Source organism: Aotus nancymaae, unplaced genomic scaffold (assembly GCF_030222135.1).
Source record: "Aotus nancymaae isolate 86718 unplaced genomic scaffold, 86718_ANA_hifiasm-v0.15.2.pri h1tg000010l, whole genome shotgun sequence".
NCBI lineage: Eukaryota > Metazoa > Chordata > Mammalia > Primates > Aotidae > Aotus > Aotus nancymaae.
In genome coordinates, this window is record NW_026988421.1 from 8,783,372 (window position 1) to 8,800,334 (window position 16,963).

The following is a 16,963-nucleotide window of genomic DNA, read 5'->3' on the forward strand; positions in this document are numbered from 1 at the left end:
AATCTCATCTAATCCAATGCATTCACTTAATTATTTAAGTAGCAAGTAAATATTTCTTATTAGCTTCATCTTACAAATGCAGCCACGATAACAAAGGAAATGTTATTTAAGTCTGTGGACAAAGCAATGACAGAGAAGAGCACAAACCCAAATCTGATATTTGACAAAGGTGAGAAAAGACTCAACCCTTCCCAGAAAATAAATTAGAGCCACACTTATTGCCAAGATCCAAAGAAAAAAATTTATTTACAATAGAGAATTTTATTTGAAACATGCATTTCTTGTTTTTTTAAAAACAAATCAGCAAATGCAGATCAAGTTTACACTCCTTAAGGCAAGAGTCCCTATGCACGCTGTACATGTTCATATTAAATCCAAAAGCTGCTCACCCTGGGAACTCGTGTACAAAGGGCAAGGCCAAGGTCAGCAATGTGTCTTTTATTAGAGAATCAGACAATCTCCCTGATACAGGAACTCTGAGGTCAACTTGCTATGAATTATACTAGGAAAATGCAAACCAATAGCAAGAAATTCTGATAGTCTCCTTAGAACTGCATACAATCAAATCAACTTTATTTAGAAAGGAAATACAGTAGTGCATACGAAAAAGTGAACACAGAACCTGTCCATGGAACTGGAGGAACAGCAGTGTGCTGACGGTCATATTGCACGCGACAGTTAAGTCCAAAACATTCGGTTCAAAGTTAGCTTTTCCCCATTTTGGCAATCAGTTCATCACAAATCTTGGTGAGTTCTTCTATTTCCTTATTCTGCAAGTGAAGACAAGAAAGAAGTTGCTGATGGTTGAAATCTGGCCAATCAAAATGGTCATGGGGCTTTGTGGGGAGATAGGGGTCCACCAGGCCCCTTTGGTCCCCACTAACCTTATCTAAAGCAGTGAGACAAACGACTTGGAGCCAAACAATCGGAGTATACATCCCAGCTCTAGCTGTGTAATCTCCTGCAGGTTACACAACCTCTCTGAGCCTTGGTGTCCTTATCTCTAGAACGTAGGTGATCACATGTTTCTGAGAAGTAAATGAGGTGATAAATGTAGTTTCCTGATAGTGACCAGCACACAGTAAAGGACTAACTAGTCTGGTTCCTTTCCCTTTATTTGCCTGGGAAAGGTATGATCTCAGATGAGCAGGGTCTGGGGTAAACCCTTCGGGAGCACAGGAGAGTTAAGCAGTTCTGTGTGAGTGGGATCACTCGCACTGCTCAGAGGGATGCCAAATAGGTGGCGCTGTGGCTACAGGGTCATGACGAGGGGTGGGGCAGATGCAGGTTGGCTTTAAGGTGATCCTCCCACCACACCTTGCCTGTCTAATCAAGGGGAACCAACCACATGTTTGTCTATCACAGATGATCCTACACTGTCCATCCTCTCAAGAGAGTGAGGGGATCCGGCAGGATGATGCCTCCATCACGGACACTGAGGCTTTGCTCTCAGATCGGTTACATGCCGGCCCTGATGCTGATCTGGTTCAACAGTGCAAACACTCTCCAATGGCCTTCTCCAACGGGGCTGGACCGCTCCAGCATACTGGGGCTGTTCTGCAGCCAGCTTTTCCTTGGGGTTCCCGTGGAAGGTGAGTCTTCACCAAAAGCCCATCCCTGAGGCTGTGCAGAGCCCTTCCCTGAAAACCTTGGAACTCCTGAGACATGTTCCAGCCCAGAGCTCTGTGCCCTCTGTTTGCAGGTTAGAACTCCTGCTGTTGCTCATCATTGTGCCAGTGCTGGGGAAGAAGTGGCTCTCCTCAGCGGAGGGGAAGTTCCCGTCCTCCCCAGCAGCAGTCCCCGCTGGGAGAGAAACCTGCCTTGAACATGACCCTGGCCCACCTCCTGCCTCAAATTTGCATCTCTGAGGTCAACAGCTAGAGAGAGGCACTGAAACACCAGCTGGAAGATGGGGCTCTGAATAGGGTGCAGCACTGACCACTAATCTTAAAATTACTATTATTGGCTGGACATGGTGGCTTATGCCTGTAATTCTAGCACTTTGGGAGGCCAAGGCGGGTGGATCATGAGGTCAGGAGTTCAAGAACAGCCTGGCCAACATAGTGAATCCCCGTCTCTACTAAAAATACAAAAAAATTATGGGCATGGTGGCACGCACTGGTAATCCCAGCTACTCGGGAGGCTGATGCAGAGAACTGCTTGAACCCGGGAGGTGGAGGTTGTAGTGAGCCGAGATTGTGCCACTGCACTCCAGCCTGGGTGACAGAGCAAGACTCCATCTCAAGATAAAAAAATAAAGAAATAAACATCATCAAACCCTGATGGAAACGGGGAACCATCTCAAACACACGCCTTGCTACATTTCTCACCAAGAAACATTTGATGTTCAACTGCTACAATAGCCAACACGACTATGAAGTATGGTTTTTATCTTTCCAGACGGGGTCTTGCTCTGTTACCCAGGATGCAATGCAGTTGGCTACTTAGAGGCCCAATCACAGCACACTGCAGCCTTGAACTTCTGGGCTCCAGCAGTCCTCCACCTCAGCCTCCCACGTAGTTGGGACCACAGGAGCATGCCAACACATCCGGCTTCTAATGATTTTTGTTTTAATGGAACATTCCATTTTTCAAGTCACCAAATATGCCACACAGGGAGTATCAACATACAACAAATAAAAAACGTACACTCTCCAGCACTTTGGGAGGCCGAGGCAGGTGGATCAGGAGGTCAGGAGTTCAAGACCAGCCTGGCCAAGATGTTGAAACCCTGTCTCTACTAAAAATACAAAAATTAGCTGGAAGCGGTGGCACGCGCCTATAATCCCAGCTACTCAGGAGGCTGAGACAGGAGAATTGCTTGAACCCGGGAGGCGGAGGTTGCTGTGAGCTGAGATCACACCATTGCACTCCAGGCTGGGTGACAGAGTGAGACTCTGTCTCAAAAAAAAAAAAAAAAAGCACATTCAACACTAAAACCATAATGATAATAAATGCTGAGTGAGTGAGCAAAAACTTGCACTGGGCAGTTGTGACCACATATCTCGTTCTGAGGTTACTGCTAAGAACAATCATCAGAGCCTATAAAACAGAGATGGTTGAACATATTGCCATATTTGGCATAGTCCAGACTTTCTTAAATGCAATTTTGATATTAAATTCTGTCTAGTAGCCATCTGTCTTTTTCATCCTAAGAAGAAAGTTAAAGAATGAAATTAATGTCACACCTACATATAATTCCAGCACTTTGGGAGGCCAAGACAGGAGGATCATTTGAACCCAGAAGTTTAAGACCAGCCCAGGCAACAAAGTGAGACCCCGTCTCTACAAAAACAAAAATAAAAAAATTAGCCTGGTGGGGGAAACGTGCCTGTGGGTCTCAGCCACTCTGGAGGTTGCGGAAAGAGGATCACTTGAGCCCAGGTGTTCGAGGCTGCAGTGAGCCATGATTGCACCACTGCATTCCAGCCTGGGCAACAGAAAAAGACTCTGCCTCAAACAAAGAAAAAAAAAGAAAAAGAATGAAAAGAATGATCTGTAACATGAATGAATTCTGGATAACCAGGAGCATCCTACTGTAGGGCACAGGGCCCAGTGGAGACTAGGTAAGTGTCAGATTTGGACCTCAGGGAAATCCATCTGCCCAATCATACAGCCTTCTCATTTTCAGAGCTAGAGGGAACCCAGATCCTGAGGTGGGGTGTGAGGCTTGCCCAGGGCTGTGACAGATGGTGCAGTGGGGCCGGGAGCCCTGATTCTTGCTCCCCAGGGCTCTTTCCCCAACATCACTTAAATGGAGTGAGGGCTGGCACTTGCCCAGGGCAGAGATCACCACTGCTTGGCCCAAATGCCCCTCGAGACCACTGCCAAGCACAGTGGGCAAAGGAGGACGGCCAATCCCCTGGGGCTGGCTGGGTGCTCCTGGAGGAGCAGAGGCCACTCGGGAGGCACATGGATTCCTGATGCCAACGAAGGGTGCCTCATCACAGCCTATCAAGGACCAAAATGCATAAGCTGCTGCACCAGGCTGTGGGGCTCATGGATGAACATGCAGGGGAACCCCAAGGCTCAGGAAATGGACTGGAAGGAGGCTGCACATTTGGAAATCCTCTCCTTAAGAAACACATCCAGGGAGGGAGGCTGACCTCACTCACACATACACAGACTCAACAGCCCAACACTCAGAGGGCCCTCCTAGGCTGAGGGAGCTTCTTATCTGGACACCCAGGGAGTCAGTGTACACAGTAGATGTATGGGTGCCAGATCCAAAAGCAGGGAACCTGGGCGCAAACTGAGTGTCCTTGGGAAGATCACTCCTGTCCCTGGAACTAGAGGCCATCTGGGCCTTCCAGCCCTGACACTGCCCATGTTTTGCATCAGCTGGCCGCTGCTGCCAGGGCCTGGTGGGCACCCCATCCACTCACCAGTAAGCATGCGGGATGCAGGGGTTCAAGGGCTACACCTAACACATTGTAGGCGCTTAATAAATAACTGACAGATAAATGAATGTTGCAAAGGAATGAAAATGGCAGTAAACACACACACAGGCTGCAATTCCAGGCATGGTGGAGAGGAAGCTGGTCTCAGGGCTGGCATAAAACTGGAACTTCCAGAAGCAGCCAAGGGTATGTTCATGAAGCATGAACTCATCTTCGGGAACAGCAGTGGCCGGGGAAGCCCAGCCTGTCTGGACTGGTCAGCAGCACAGAGAGCAGCAGCCCTGACCGCCTGGAGGCCACACCACTCCCTGTTACCTTCTGCTCCAGCGTCCTTTCCAGGGCGTCCACTCGCAGCTGCTCCTTCCGCAGGCTGGCCTGGTGGGCAGCTTGTTCCTGCTGAGCCTTGCCTCGAACCTGGGCGATCTCAGCATTGGCCCTGCAGGGACAGGGAGCTCGGGATGATCGCTCTTCTTTGTGGATTACTAGAGATACCTCCTGCTTCCCAGCTCCAGGCAGGGAGAGCAGCCTCATATGGCTCCAGCTCCCACCCACTGGAGCTGGAACACAGGAGCCCATGAGAACACCAAACCCAATTTCATTCCCCTGAGGCCAAGGTGCCAGGGCACCCTGGACATTGCACATGCATCCTCCACTGATTAAATGATGCTAACTGTGTGTGCGCCTTCTCACGAGTCTTACCGAAACATGCACTTGGATGATTCCCCCTTTCCAAGCCAATGTCACAGGCTGCCAGAGGTCCCAGCCTGCCTGGGGAAGGGCTGCTGGGAGACCCCTGGGAGCAGCCCCACATGGCTAATGTTACCTGTCCAGTTTCTCCTCTGCGTGCACCTTCAGGGCCTGGTACCTCTGCTCCTCCTTCTTCACTCGGGACAGGTACTCTTGGGCACATCTCTTCAGCACCTCTTCATTCTGACACGCAGGCAGAGGACAAGCTTGTCAAGCCCATGAGAACAAATGCCCAAGAGTGGTGGGAACCCCAAGAACTCTCGGATGCAGGTGCAACCCCAGGCAGCCAAGTCTGCCTCCCAGCCTGCATGGACCCCCTCCTCACAGGTGGCTCAAGATGGACTTCTGGAACCCCTAAATCCACCCAGTGCTCCCCACAATCTCTCCCAACCAAAGCCTCCTTATCCGGGGGCCCCAGACTCAGCCCCACCTTGCGGAAGCCTTCCAGGACCTCCTTCATCTTCTCGTATCTCCTGAAGAGGTCAGCCAGAGACTTCTCCACAGAGTTCAGGTCGGCCAGGGCCTGCTCCTTCTCCAGAACCAGCTGCTGCACTGTCTGGTGGGAGACCGACTTCTCTCTCTGTTCATCCTCTGGCAGGAGAGACCAGGAGCCAAACGATGGAGGCCAGAGCCTCGAAACTGGGTCTCCGGGGCCAGCCGAGGCCTCAGATGCAACTCAGCCTCACCAGCGGGGACACCTCAAACCCCAGTTTTTCCTTGGGACAAACCCACTCCCCAGAGCCCTCCCAGGTTGCTTCTAACAGAACAAAACCCACAGCCCCGCTTCCCAGACCCAGGCCTTGCAGCCTCACATGAAGTAGAAATGAGCCATTTTTATTCCCTAACCTATGCAGTCCCTTCACGGGTCTATGCTGGCATCCCTAGTGACGCCATGTGGTTGTTGACAGCAAGCAGAGAGATCCAGAAAATAAAAAAGAAGACATTGCTACTGAATTTTGTGTTGGGACGATTAAAGGGTGCTGAGGTGTGGGCTGTGAAGGGTGGACTCTCCTTCGTATCAGGACAGAGAGGAGGTCTTTGGGGATCCTTAACACAGCCGGAAACCCAGAGCCCAAAATCCGTCTCCTCCGAAATTCCCTTACACAAGCACAGAGAGCTTCTTCGATACAGCAAGTGTCGTAACTCCAAGAAACGTGGGGCTACTTCTGTCAAGGTGAGTTTCTCAGTGATGTACAGTGTAAATCGATTTGGGCCCAGTTCAGAGTGGCTGATCCTGGTGAGAGGAACGTCGTCTTCTGCCCCACCTCTCTGGCCCTTGGCCATCCCAAGCTAATAATTTGCCCTAAATATCTAGAAAATATGTCTCTTTTCAATTTGGGGCACATGTGCGGGTTGGTTACAAGGCCATACAGTGTGATTGATGCTGGGGTATGGCTTCTAATGAGCCTGTTTTTCAAGCCTTGTCTGCCTTCCTTCCGCCCCCACTTCGGACTCCCCCGTGTCTTCTGTTTCCATCTTTGCGTCCGTGTGTAGCCAATGTGCAGCTCCCACTTATAAGTGAGAACATGCAGTGTTTGGCTCTCCGTGTCTGCATGGATTCCTGAGGATAACGGCCTCCAGCTGTATCCACGTTGCTACAAAGGACATGACTTTTGTTCTTTTTTGTGGCTACCTAGAAAATCATTTCTACGCTTATGGGAAAGGCGTTCTCTGACTACTCCACACAAAACACCCCCGTCCTCTGTGCGGACCCATCCCCAGCTCAGGTGGGTGATGAACCATTTGCTCTCTTGGTGAGAGCAGAGCGGGGAAGGGAGAAGGCCCCATTCAGAGCTCCTGGGGAAGGAGCTCAGCAGATCTGCCTTTCTGTCAGGCCCTGGTCACCGGGTAGGGGGCTGCCTGCCACCTGGAATGACTCCGAGGGCTGGCTGCCATAGACAGATCACATCTGGAAACCACAGAACAGTGGCAGCCAGTGCTGACTGCGTCCTTCCGTGTGGCGGGCACCCTGCTGGCTGTTCTAGGTATTGACCATCTCTGAGCTAGCACTCAGCAGCCAGACGAGCTTCCTAATGTGCAGACCACGCCACCTCACTCCTGCTCAGTGACTTCCCTCTGACGGAAATATCACCCAAATCACTGCCTGCATGCTTTGCCCTCTACCCTCCCTGGCCTCTCCACTTCAGCCACAAAGGCCTCCAACGCCCCAGGGGGTTCCGCCCCAGAGCTTCCAGGGCTCCCCAACATTTGCTCAGGTTTCTGATCCCATGTCACCTCCCCAGAGGTGCTGGAAACGCCTCCTCTCCCTCTAGAGTCCTTTATTTTCCTCTTTTCAGCAGGAGCCACCCCTCATCATTACATCAGACGTGTGCACGCATGTGTACACACGCGCCTATGCAAGTGCATCAGTGGCTCATCTCCCTGAAGAATGCACGCTCTGTTTTGTCTGCTTGCTCTGCCCCGGGGCCTAGGACAGTGCCAGGCATATAGGATACCTGATTCACGTCCATGCAAAGAGTGAATGACTAGGGCATGGCAACCACCCAGGGCAGCTTTTCTACCCTCATTTCACAGAAGGCGAAACAGGGTTTGAGAAGCTAAGTCTCACTGTTCAGAGAAAATGGCAGAGCCTGAACCCAAACCTGAAACTGTGATCACCACCACGTCTCCACATGGGCCTCTTGTAATGACAGAGCTGGAAGGATGCAGCTCCCTTAGTAGGAGGAGATTTTGCTGGGGGAGCTCTTTTCCCGTAGGTTCTGGACACATTGGCATCTTGCCATACCCCAGTCTAGGCACACTGTTACTGTGTGGTGTGGTGGGGTCATTTCCTACGTTTCAGCTCCGGTCTTGACATAAAGTTCTGACCTCTTAGAGTCCCAGCGCCTCATTTCCAAAAACTCTCCCATGTGAGTGTGCATTTATTCAGCTGAAAGGCTTGTTCACACACAGGCTGCTATGCCCTACCCCACAATGTCAGATTCAGATGTCTGGGGTGGGGCAGAGACTGTGCACAGATCATAAGTTCCCCAGTGACGCAGATGCTGCTGGAGCAGGGACTCTGCCTGGAGAACCACTGGCCCTGAAGATGCCTCATGTCCCTCCCACCCTGCCTCCAATCGTGGGATTACAGCTCCTAGAGCTCTCACTACCAGCAGCCCACAGCTGCCCAGGCCAGTGGCTAAGAGGCTCTGGAGTCTGATTGCCTGGGTTCGAGCCCTGATTCTGACACTGCCCATATGAGTGACCCTGAGCAGAGTTTTAAACTCTCTGAGTCTCAGTCTCTTTGCCTAAAATAGGGAAAAAGAGTATTTCTATCTCCTGGCATTCGCAGGAGATTGAATGAGAAACTACACATAATGCCCTCAACGAGGAGGAAGAGTCCCGTATTGGCAACCCGTTATTAAGAGCACCATGGTCCATAATGAACTCCGTAACCCCCGGAATGAGTGCAATAGTGTCGCAGTGGCTTATGAAAAGGGAGATTTTTCACACACAGAGAGAGAAGAATAGCCAGCAACCTGCCTGCTACACCCACACTCCTAAAAGAAAGGGCCTTTCAAAATGTCTCTAGTAATCAAATGCTTGTTTTTAGCCTTTGGATTTTGGCTGTTTCCTCAGTTCCCAGCATGCTGTATGGTGGACATTCTGGGCTGATTTGAGCCCAAATCACTCGACTTGGGAAAGGAGCCGTTTACCAAACCAAGTCCATCTGATTTCCTGGATCCAAGACTTTGCTTGCCTCAGGTTTCCTTTCCTCTCGACCTAACCCTTTTAAAAATAGAATTACCCCGTTCCCAGGAGGCAAGAATGCTTCACAAATCCTTTTGTAAGTGACAAATGCAGTTAGGTTCTTCAAATCAGGAAAAAGACACCCTGCACTCCACGCCAAAACAATGCTCCAGAAGACTTTTTTTTTCTGGCTTTTTCACATTATGAAATCATGTGGGGGGAATGCAGCAATACACAAAGCAAAAAAAACAAAAATAGAAAAACAAACAAACAAACAAACAAAGGGCTGCGATGGGCAGGTGTCAAATTAGGGGGAAGCATTTACTTACCAGGCTTGCCTGTTTGTTTTGCAAGCAAAGGGCAAGAAGCAACAGAAAAATGGAAGCAAAACAGATAATCAGGGCAGTTGTTAGAAAAGCAGAAAAAAAATCAATTGCAACAATCTGGAATGCAGAAAGCACAGAAGTCTCTTTTTGTTCTGAATTCTAAATAGTCAATATTTGAGCTTAAAAGACATATCCTCTCCAGTAACGTTTGATGCGAATGAATAACAACAGAAGGGCTGATGTCACCCTGGTGTGGAGCATCTGTGAAAGCTGTATGGAGCGAAGCCAGGAAGAGCTAGCACATGTCGAGTGGAGCTGGTTTAACCTCAAAATACGACTACATGCACTGTGGTCCTGAACTGCCAATCTCTCTGGGCCTGCGTTTCCTCTTTCACAAGGGATGCTGGTCGGGTGAGTGAAAATGGAAAGAAAAGCATGGAACCTAGGTGGGACTCCTGGGCGTGCTACCATGCATGGAGACCCTGACCCAAACCGTGCCAGAAAGAAGGCACGTCCTGCCCACAGCTACAGTGAGTCTGGCCATGCCTCAGCCCCCTGCTGTCTTCCACAAGGACCTTGAAATCTATGGTGACCTTGGCCAATGACCTTCAGCAGTAGCTGAAGGAATGACAACCACAGGCCCGCCACCTTTCTGATGAGAAAAGCCTTGGGATGACAAAGAGGACAGTAAATGGGTGAATGAGGATGGGGAACAGGGAATGGACACACAGTGAGATATCCCTCTGTGTGGCAATGCTGCTCCTAGCCAGGGACACTGGAGGGGTCTCACAGGGCCACCCAGAGAGTACTCCAAGGACAGGAAAATGCTCTAAGGGATCGTGTGTACAGCTCTTGAAGAGAGGGACCCTCAGGCCAAACACGTCAGGTCTGGGAGCAGGGGTGGGGATGGGGGGTGATGTGTGGCCCTAATCCCTGGAGCCATGGTGAGCGGAAGGCAGGTGGCACTGTCTTCAGGGCTTGGAAGGAACTCACACTGCCTAGGATTGAAAAGGTCCTCACTGCTATCACCTGCAGATATTCTTTGAAAAAATCGTGGGAGTTGAGTAATCTTTCCGCCATGACAAGGACAGGACATTTATGCCAACTAGAGACATTCTCCACTTTTAATTTTCAAGAGGGAATGTCTGTTTATATCAACTTGGCCAGCTGAGCAATAAAAGATGGCTTGGGTAGACTCCTCTCAGGAGCAAAAGCTCACATCCTTGCCCTCACATTTCAACATTTACCAAAATGTCATCATCAAGGGCAAAAATCACAGTGTATGGCTCTGAGATGGAGCAGGATGCTTCCAGATGAGCCATGGAGGACCTGAGTGAGGTTCTCACATCCCAACTGACTCCAGGAGGCCAAAAAGTTGTGTTCGACTTGCTAAACTCTGCATAAGGAAAACATAAATCTCTCAGCCTGACTATTTTTGCCAGCATTTTCAAATCCAAGATTTTTTTTTTTTTATCTTATCCATATGTGCTCATAAATTCTTATACCAATTTAATAAAGAAGTTTCATTTTGATAGAAAGCATGCACCGTAAGGCTCAACCTGAGTCGGCTTTTTTTCTGAGTGAAATGCACTTTGTTACAGTGAATCACAATTTAAGCTCCTTTGAATGGAAATCACTCAACTGTTGGGCTCTTCACCATTCCTGAGGCTACTATTATATTTATCTTGGGACAAGCTGGAGGTGTGACTTGGCTCATACATCCAACTGTTTGGGGCTGAGGGCCAGGTGCTAGCAGTGTCAAGCTTGGACACATAAAGTGTGGTCTGCAGTGACCTGGAGTTTTTACTCCATATATCCTTAGAAGAAAAAGATCTTCTAAAAACTGGTTACCACGCCTGCAATCCCAACACTTTGGGAGGCTGAGGCGGGCAGATCACTTGCGGTCAAGAGTTCAATACCAGTCTGAGTCTCGTCTCTACTAAAAATATAAAAATTAGCCAGGCATGATGGCAGTTGTCTGTAATCTCAGCTACTTGGGAGGCTGAGGCAGGAGAATCGCTTGAACCCGGAAGGTGGAGGTTGCAGTGAGCTAAGACTGCGCCACTGCACTCCAGCCTAGGTGACAGAGCAAGACTCTGTCTCCAAAAACAAAAACAAAGCCAAAAGCTGGTTATCCTGTGCTGGGCATGGTAGCTCATGCCTATAATCCCAGCTCGTTGGGCGATCGAGGCAGGAGGATTGCTGAAGCTCAGGAGTTTGAGACCAGCCTGGGCGATACAGCAAGACCCCATCTCAAAACAAACAAAAAATAGATTATCACGAACCTAAGCAAATAAATAAATAGATAAACAAGCACCACATAGCCCCAGTCATAATATCATTTCTGAATAGTGATCATTAGTGTAAAAACTTGGGCTTAGACCTTCTGCAAGAAAAGAAAAGAAAAAAAGGCTCAGGCGTGTGTAGCTTATCACTTGAGGACTTCTTTCATTGTGGGCCAAAGCAAACTTGACAGTACCGGCCGCCAGGGGCGCTGTGTTAAGAAGGATTCCAAAGCAGTGTCCAATCTCAGTGAGAAACAACGCTGGGGTCAGTGAACAGCACCTGCCACGGCCACAGGAGGAAGGGGGCGGACAATCACGTCATGTCCACTGTCCTTGTCCTTGGGTCCTTGTGGAAAGGCTGAGTCGGGTATTTTGTCATTTGAGTCTAAACTAAGTTAGGGTCTAGGTATTTGTTTCCTATTCTCTCCCACAAGCAAAAAGAAAATTCCCCAAATATCCCAACCAACAGAAATCTCTTTCCCCACAAGGTGGAGAGTCTTTGACTGGGTCAAATGGTGGCTGACTGTCATGACTTCCCACAGGTGAGAATAATGCTACGGTACAGTCCAGGGGGTTTCCAGGAAGCCCCAGGCTCTCTGTCCTGGGGCAAAGCCATATTTTTTGGAATGCTTTGGTCCCTCCCTGAAAGGCTTCACACTTTACCAGAAACCCACCCTGAGCCTCCTATCTTCCCAGGCCCCCTCAGAGTTCAGAAACGTCAGGGCCGGCCTGAGCCCCCACAGGTCAGGATACCTACCTATCATCTGAGCGATGGTCTTCTCATACTCGGCCACTATTTTCCTACAAGAGAAGTAAAGACATGGAGTCATGACAGCAGAATGCTTTTCCATCTCACACAGCTGGACGCCACAGCCTGACCCATGTCCAGTGGGGCCCTGACTTCCCGGGTCACTTCAAAGCTGGTTCTCGCCCTGCATACTCATTCTCCTGGTGCTTGACTCTAAATATGCCACTCTCTTATGCAAAGCCTTCAACACTCCTCACTGCCCACTGAGAAAAAAATAATACCAGGCAGAGTGGAGCATGCCTGTAGTCCCAGGTACTGAGAAGGCTGGGGTGGATTATTTAAGGCTAGCAGTTTGAGACTACCTTGGGCAACAGATCCTGCCTGTACAAAAATCAAAGAAAATTCATGAGGCATGGTGGTGTGCACGTGTAGTCCTAGCTACTCAAGAGGCTAAGGCAGAAGTTTCGCTTGAGTCCACGAGTTCGAGACCACCCTGGGCAACATGGTGAAACACTGTCCCTACAAAAAATACAAGAATTAACCAGGTGTGATGGGTGCACGTCTGTGGTCCTAGCTATTCAAGGGACTAAAGTGGGAGGGTCTTGAGCCCAGGAGTCTGGGGCTGCAGTGAGCTATGATCGAGCCACTGCACTCCAGCATGGGCAACAGAGTGAGATTCCAACTCCCAAACAAATTTGACAATTGAAAATAAAGCCAAACCTTGAGTCTGATAATTGAGGTCTTTGCAATCTGGGCCCAACCTCCCTCATCCACCTTACCTCCTTCCATGCCATGTCATGAACATGGTGGCTCAATGAGAACAAACGATTTCTTGTTTGCTCTCGGCTTTTCATCCCCATGCCTCTGCCCACGTTGTTCACTTTCCCTCTCTGTATTTCTACCCCTCACAGTCTGTTTCTCCAGGTCCAACTGAAATGCTGTCTCCTTCAGGAAGCCTTCCTTGATTTCTCCTTGGAACCCTGTCACCTTTTATCTGCATCTTTCTCCAAAGCATCTCATGCATCTGGCATCATTGAACACAAGTCTTATCTCCTACTGGCCCAGAGTAAACTTCTTGGGAAGCTTCAATAAACAGTTGCTGCACAAAGCATTAAGATCCCCTGCTTGTCATACTGCCTCAGAGCTGTCCCCAAGTGGAAGGCCCCATGTGTGAAGAAAACCAACCTGCTGGAAGAAACTTCTCAAAAAGAATCAGGGATTCACCTACATTACCCAGCAATTATTCCCCACAGGAGAACCAAGGACGGGTAACTGCTGAAGATCCAGAACCCTAACGACAGAGACCCCCCGGTCAGGAGGCCTGGGCTCCCGCTGGCCTTGCGCCTTCCAGCTGTGTGACCCTGAGCACGACATTCACAGAAGCTGTGGGTGCTCTGCTTACTCCTTGGTACAGTAAGGATTTTCCTAGACCCCCATTTTCAGGGCTGTATGGGAACTCAATGAGGGTGAAAGGGATGATGAAGGTAGAATGCATTCTGCAGGGTCTAATGCTGGGTGCCTGTCCTTGGCTGCTCGACCTTGGTGCTAAGGTCAGTGTCTCACCCCAGGATGGATTCCCAAGAAAGGTAAACAGGAGATGAGCCCCTGAGGGTTCGTTCCGAATCCTACACAGAAGCACTGCTGTGTTTTCTGTAATGAAACAACACCTCCTTGCATCTCAGAATCACAAGACTGTGATAGATCGTTGAGGCCCCCGTCTAACCCATCACTGCTGAGGACACAAGGAGGTAAGGGATGTATTCTTCAGGAAGCGCGGAGAGACCAGGGACCTGAAAATACCTTAGCTGTGCTGTTTTTTCACTCTATCCTCACAACGACCCTAAGAGGCAGCGCTCTCACTGTTCCCAGCATTACTGATGCGGACACTGGGGTAAGTGTGATCCAGACACTCTTCCAGGATCCCAGGGCTGCCAAGTGGCAGAGCCCAGATGTGAATCCAAGCATGAGACACTGCAGCCTTTGTTCATAATCCTTTGCTCTACTCCGTTGAGGCACCGTTATTTACCCCCATTTTAAAGATGAGCAAAGTGAGGCACAGAGTTAAGCAAGGCACCCCGGAGTGGCAGGGAAGCAGAGCCTGGTTTTCACCTAGTCTAGCTCCAGAGGCTGACGGGCTGACATTCGGGCCATTAAATGCTGGCACATCTGCGCCAGCTGGTGACATCTTGAAATCCTACCACATCAGCTAGTAAATGGTACCTCCTGGGGGCCCCTCAGAGGTACAACTTCTCAAACCACAAATAAGCACTCCCCAGGCACCAAGAAGGCAAAGCTCCCAGGAGGCAAAAGAAATTAGAGACAGAACTTCCAGCCTTCCCAGGATGCCATGCTTTACGTTCGGTGCATGTAAAAAACTAGAGCCACCCATGTCCCCAAAATAAGAGACAAAACAAAGAGGTTTAAAAATAATGCAACTGCAGGGCTCTCGTTTGAATGTGAAATAGCACACTAAGCTTAATGTCCACAGGTGGTCACAGGAAATCACCAGCAGAAAGGAACGAACGGGAGAATTTCAGGAAGATCCTACCATGACCTAGAAAATGGGATATGATTACCTAAAGTTTGCTTTCTACTTAAAATGGTAGCCAGGAATGCAACTGATCTGATAGTCAACTAGTATCCGCCATTGTACTTATGTCCACTATACGTGGTGACTATATTGCTATTACAATATACCACAAATGAAATTAAATCATTTAGGCTAAAGTCAGGAAACATCCTAAATGTTTGTACACAGAGACTGGTTCAATTAATTATGTTACGTCCATACAATGGACTATTAAGCACCTGCTAAACAGAATGAGGCAGAGAGGAATAAAAAATACGTCCAAGATATGCTGATACATTTAAAAAGAGTGGGCTGGCCACGGTGGCTCATGCCTGTAATCCCAGCACATCAGGAGGCCGAGGCAGGTGGATCACCTGAGGCCAGGAGTTCAAGACCAGCCTGGCCAGCATGGTGAAACCCTATCTCTACTAAAAATACAAAAAGTTAGCCGCATGTGGTGGCAGATGCCTGTAATCACCACTACTCAGGAGGCTGAGGCAGGAGAATCACTTGAACCCAGTGGGGTTGGAGGTTGCAGTGAGCCAAGATGGCACCACTGCACTCCATCCTGGGCAAAAAGAGTGAAACTCTGTCTCAAAAAAAAAAATTAAAAAATTAAAAAGAGTATAGAATAATATATACTGCAAGCTCTCTTTTGTTTTGGAGAAAAAAGAGGCTGTTTAGATTTCACTGTCACATTTGTGATGAAAAATGGAAAATTCTTGGAAGGAGCCACCAGAAACAGAAGAGAGTCACCTGTAGGTTTTGGAACTGGAGGCTGAGTGTGAAGATCTGTTTTACGTTGTAGATGTATTTATTTGAATGCATTCTTTAATTCATGTGCATGCTATTTTAGTAATAGTATTAGAGTAAAAATACTTTTAAAAAATAGGAACCATGTGTAATAAAGGAGAGAGAATTTCTACAGCAGACACCCCCTGCGGACCACACCGGCTCCAGTTATCATCAAACCACAGTTGAAAGCATCCCTCAGGCGTGAGCAAGGCCCAGCTCCCCAGCTCACCTCATTTCCATCACTTCCCGCCTGCTTTCTTCATATTTATCTTTCCATTCTGAGACTTCTCTCTCCTTGGTTATGATCTAGTTCAGGGAGAAGAAGAGAAAGGTTAGCCCCAGATGAGTGAATTCAGCTCTGAGCAATTCACAGATCAAGAAAAGGAGACAGTGAATAAATGGGGAATGAAAACTTCCTACGACAAATGATAATTACATTCAGAGAACTTCCCTGAGCATGAAAAAGAAGTCAGATATCAGACTTTCACAGTGCCCACTGGGGAGCAGCTGAAAGAGGCATGCTTTTTGTTACAAATTCAACAAGGCCCAAAAGGCCCATTACACACAGTGTCAGGAAGATCAAAACCCACAGTCTGCCACACACCTTTGCCTGCAGCATTCAGAGGACAAAGTCTGTCTCCAAAGACACTGGCTTTGTGGACTATAAGCATATGTGTTTATTAAAAAGTGGCAGGAAGAGGGTGGTCACACCACATGCCACAATACCTCTGCTCTGGCAATCTGGAGGGCAGAGTCCAGATCGGGCTGCTGGAACAGAAGGCTTGCAGGCTTCTCCACCTCGGCGGTCCCGATGCGGGAGTACAAGGCTGTTTTGGAGATGGAGACATCTGTTGGGTGAGCAGCCTCTCTCTGTGGATGGTTTTTAATTAAAAAAAAAAAAAAAAAAAAAAGAGTTAACATTAATCATATGACAAAGAGGATTACACTCACCCTCTCATGAATGGGCCAGTTGTATGATTTTGAAACAAAGAACATGAGAAGTATGAGAAAGTGCAAAGACTGATGAACAGGGAAATGCTGAGTAGAGTCTATGGATGGAGATCTATCATTCTGCACCTGTGCAGGCAGACAAAGGGGCTAATGGCAGAGGCCCCTGCGGCTCCCAGGCCTTGGAGTCCAGTGTGTCTGGTACCTGCTTATCTCTGCCATTTATCACACGCTGAGCCACTTAGGCTCAGCGCCTGAGAACCCAGGGCGCTATTCAGCAGGCTCCACTTCCAAAATAAGATCTCAATGGTGAATAATGTTGAATTCTAGTCTACGTTTGCCTAGTTTTGAATAACCACAGATTTGATCACTTTGGTAAGACTGTTTACATTTCAATTTTGGGGGTATTTGCTTAGCTCCATTTGACAGGATGCTGAGTCACACAAAGCTTA

The 16,963-nt window shown here is 48.7% G+C and overlaps 1 protein-coding gene across 14 annotated transcripts in view; it reads right to left on the reverse strand.

The window, feature by feature from the left end:
* Positions 1-227: 227 nt before the first annotated feature.
* The window catches only part of TACC2 (transforming acidic coiled-coil containing protein 2), a 251,580-nt gene continuing 234,844 nt past the window's right edge, over positions 228-16,963 (reverse strand). For 13 of the 14 annotated variants that reach the window (XM_064373782.1, XM_064373779.1, XM_064373786.1 and 10 more), the window contains 7 exons: positions 16,290-16,433; positions 15,793-15,869; positions 12,209-12,252; positions 5,578-5,738; positions 5,224-5,330; positions 4,716-4,836; positions 228-770 (listed from right to left, as the gene is read on the reverse strand). In XM_064373782.1, the coding sequence (XP_064229852.1) occupies positions 705-770; positions 4,716-4,836; positions 5,224-5,330; positions 5,578-5,738; positions 12,209-12,252; positions 15,793-15,869; positions 16,290-16,433 (720 nt within the window). In that variant the 3' untranslated portion in view covers positions 228-704. Of the gene's footprint in view, positions 771-884; positions 1,029-4,715; positions 4,837-5,223; positions 5,331-5,577; positions 5,739-12,208; positions 12,253-15,792; positions 15,870-16,289; positions 16,434-16,963 lie in introns of all 14 variants that reach the window. The other variant, XR_010341737.1, reaches the window with a different exon arrangement.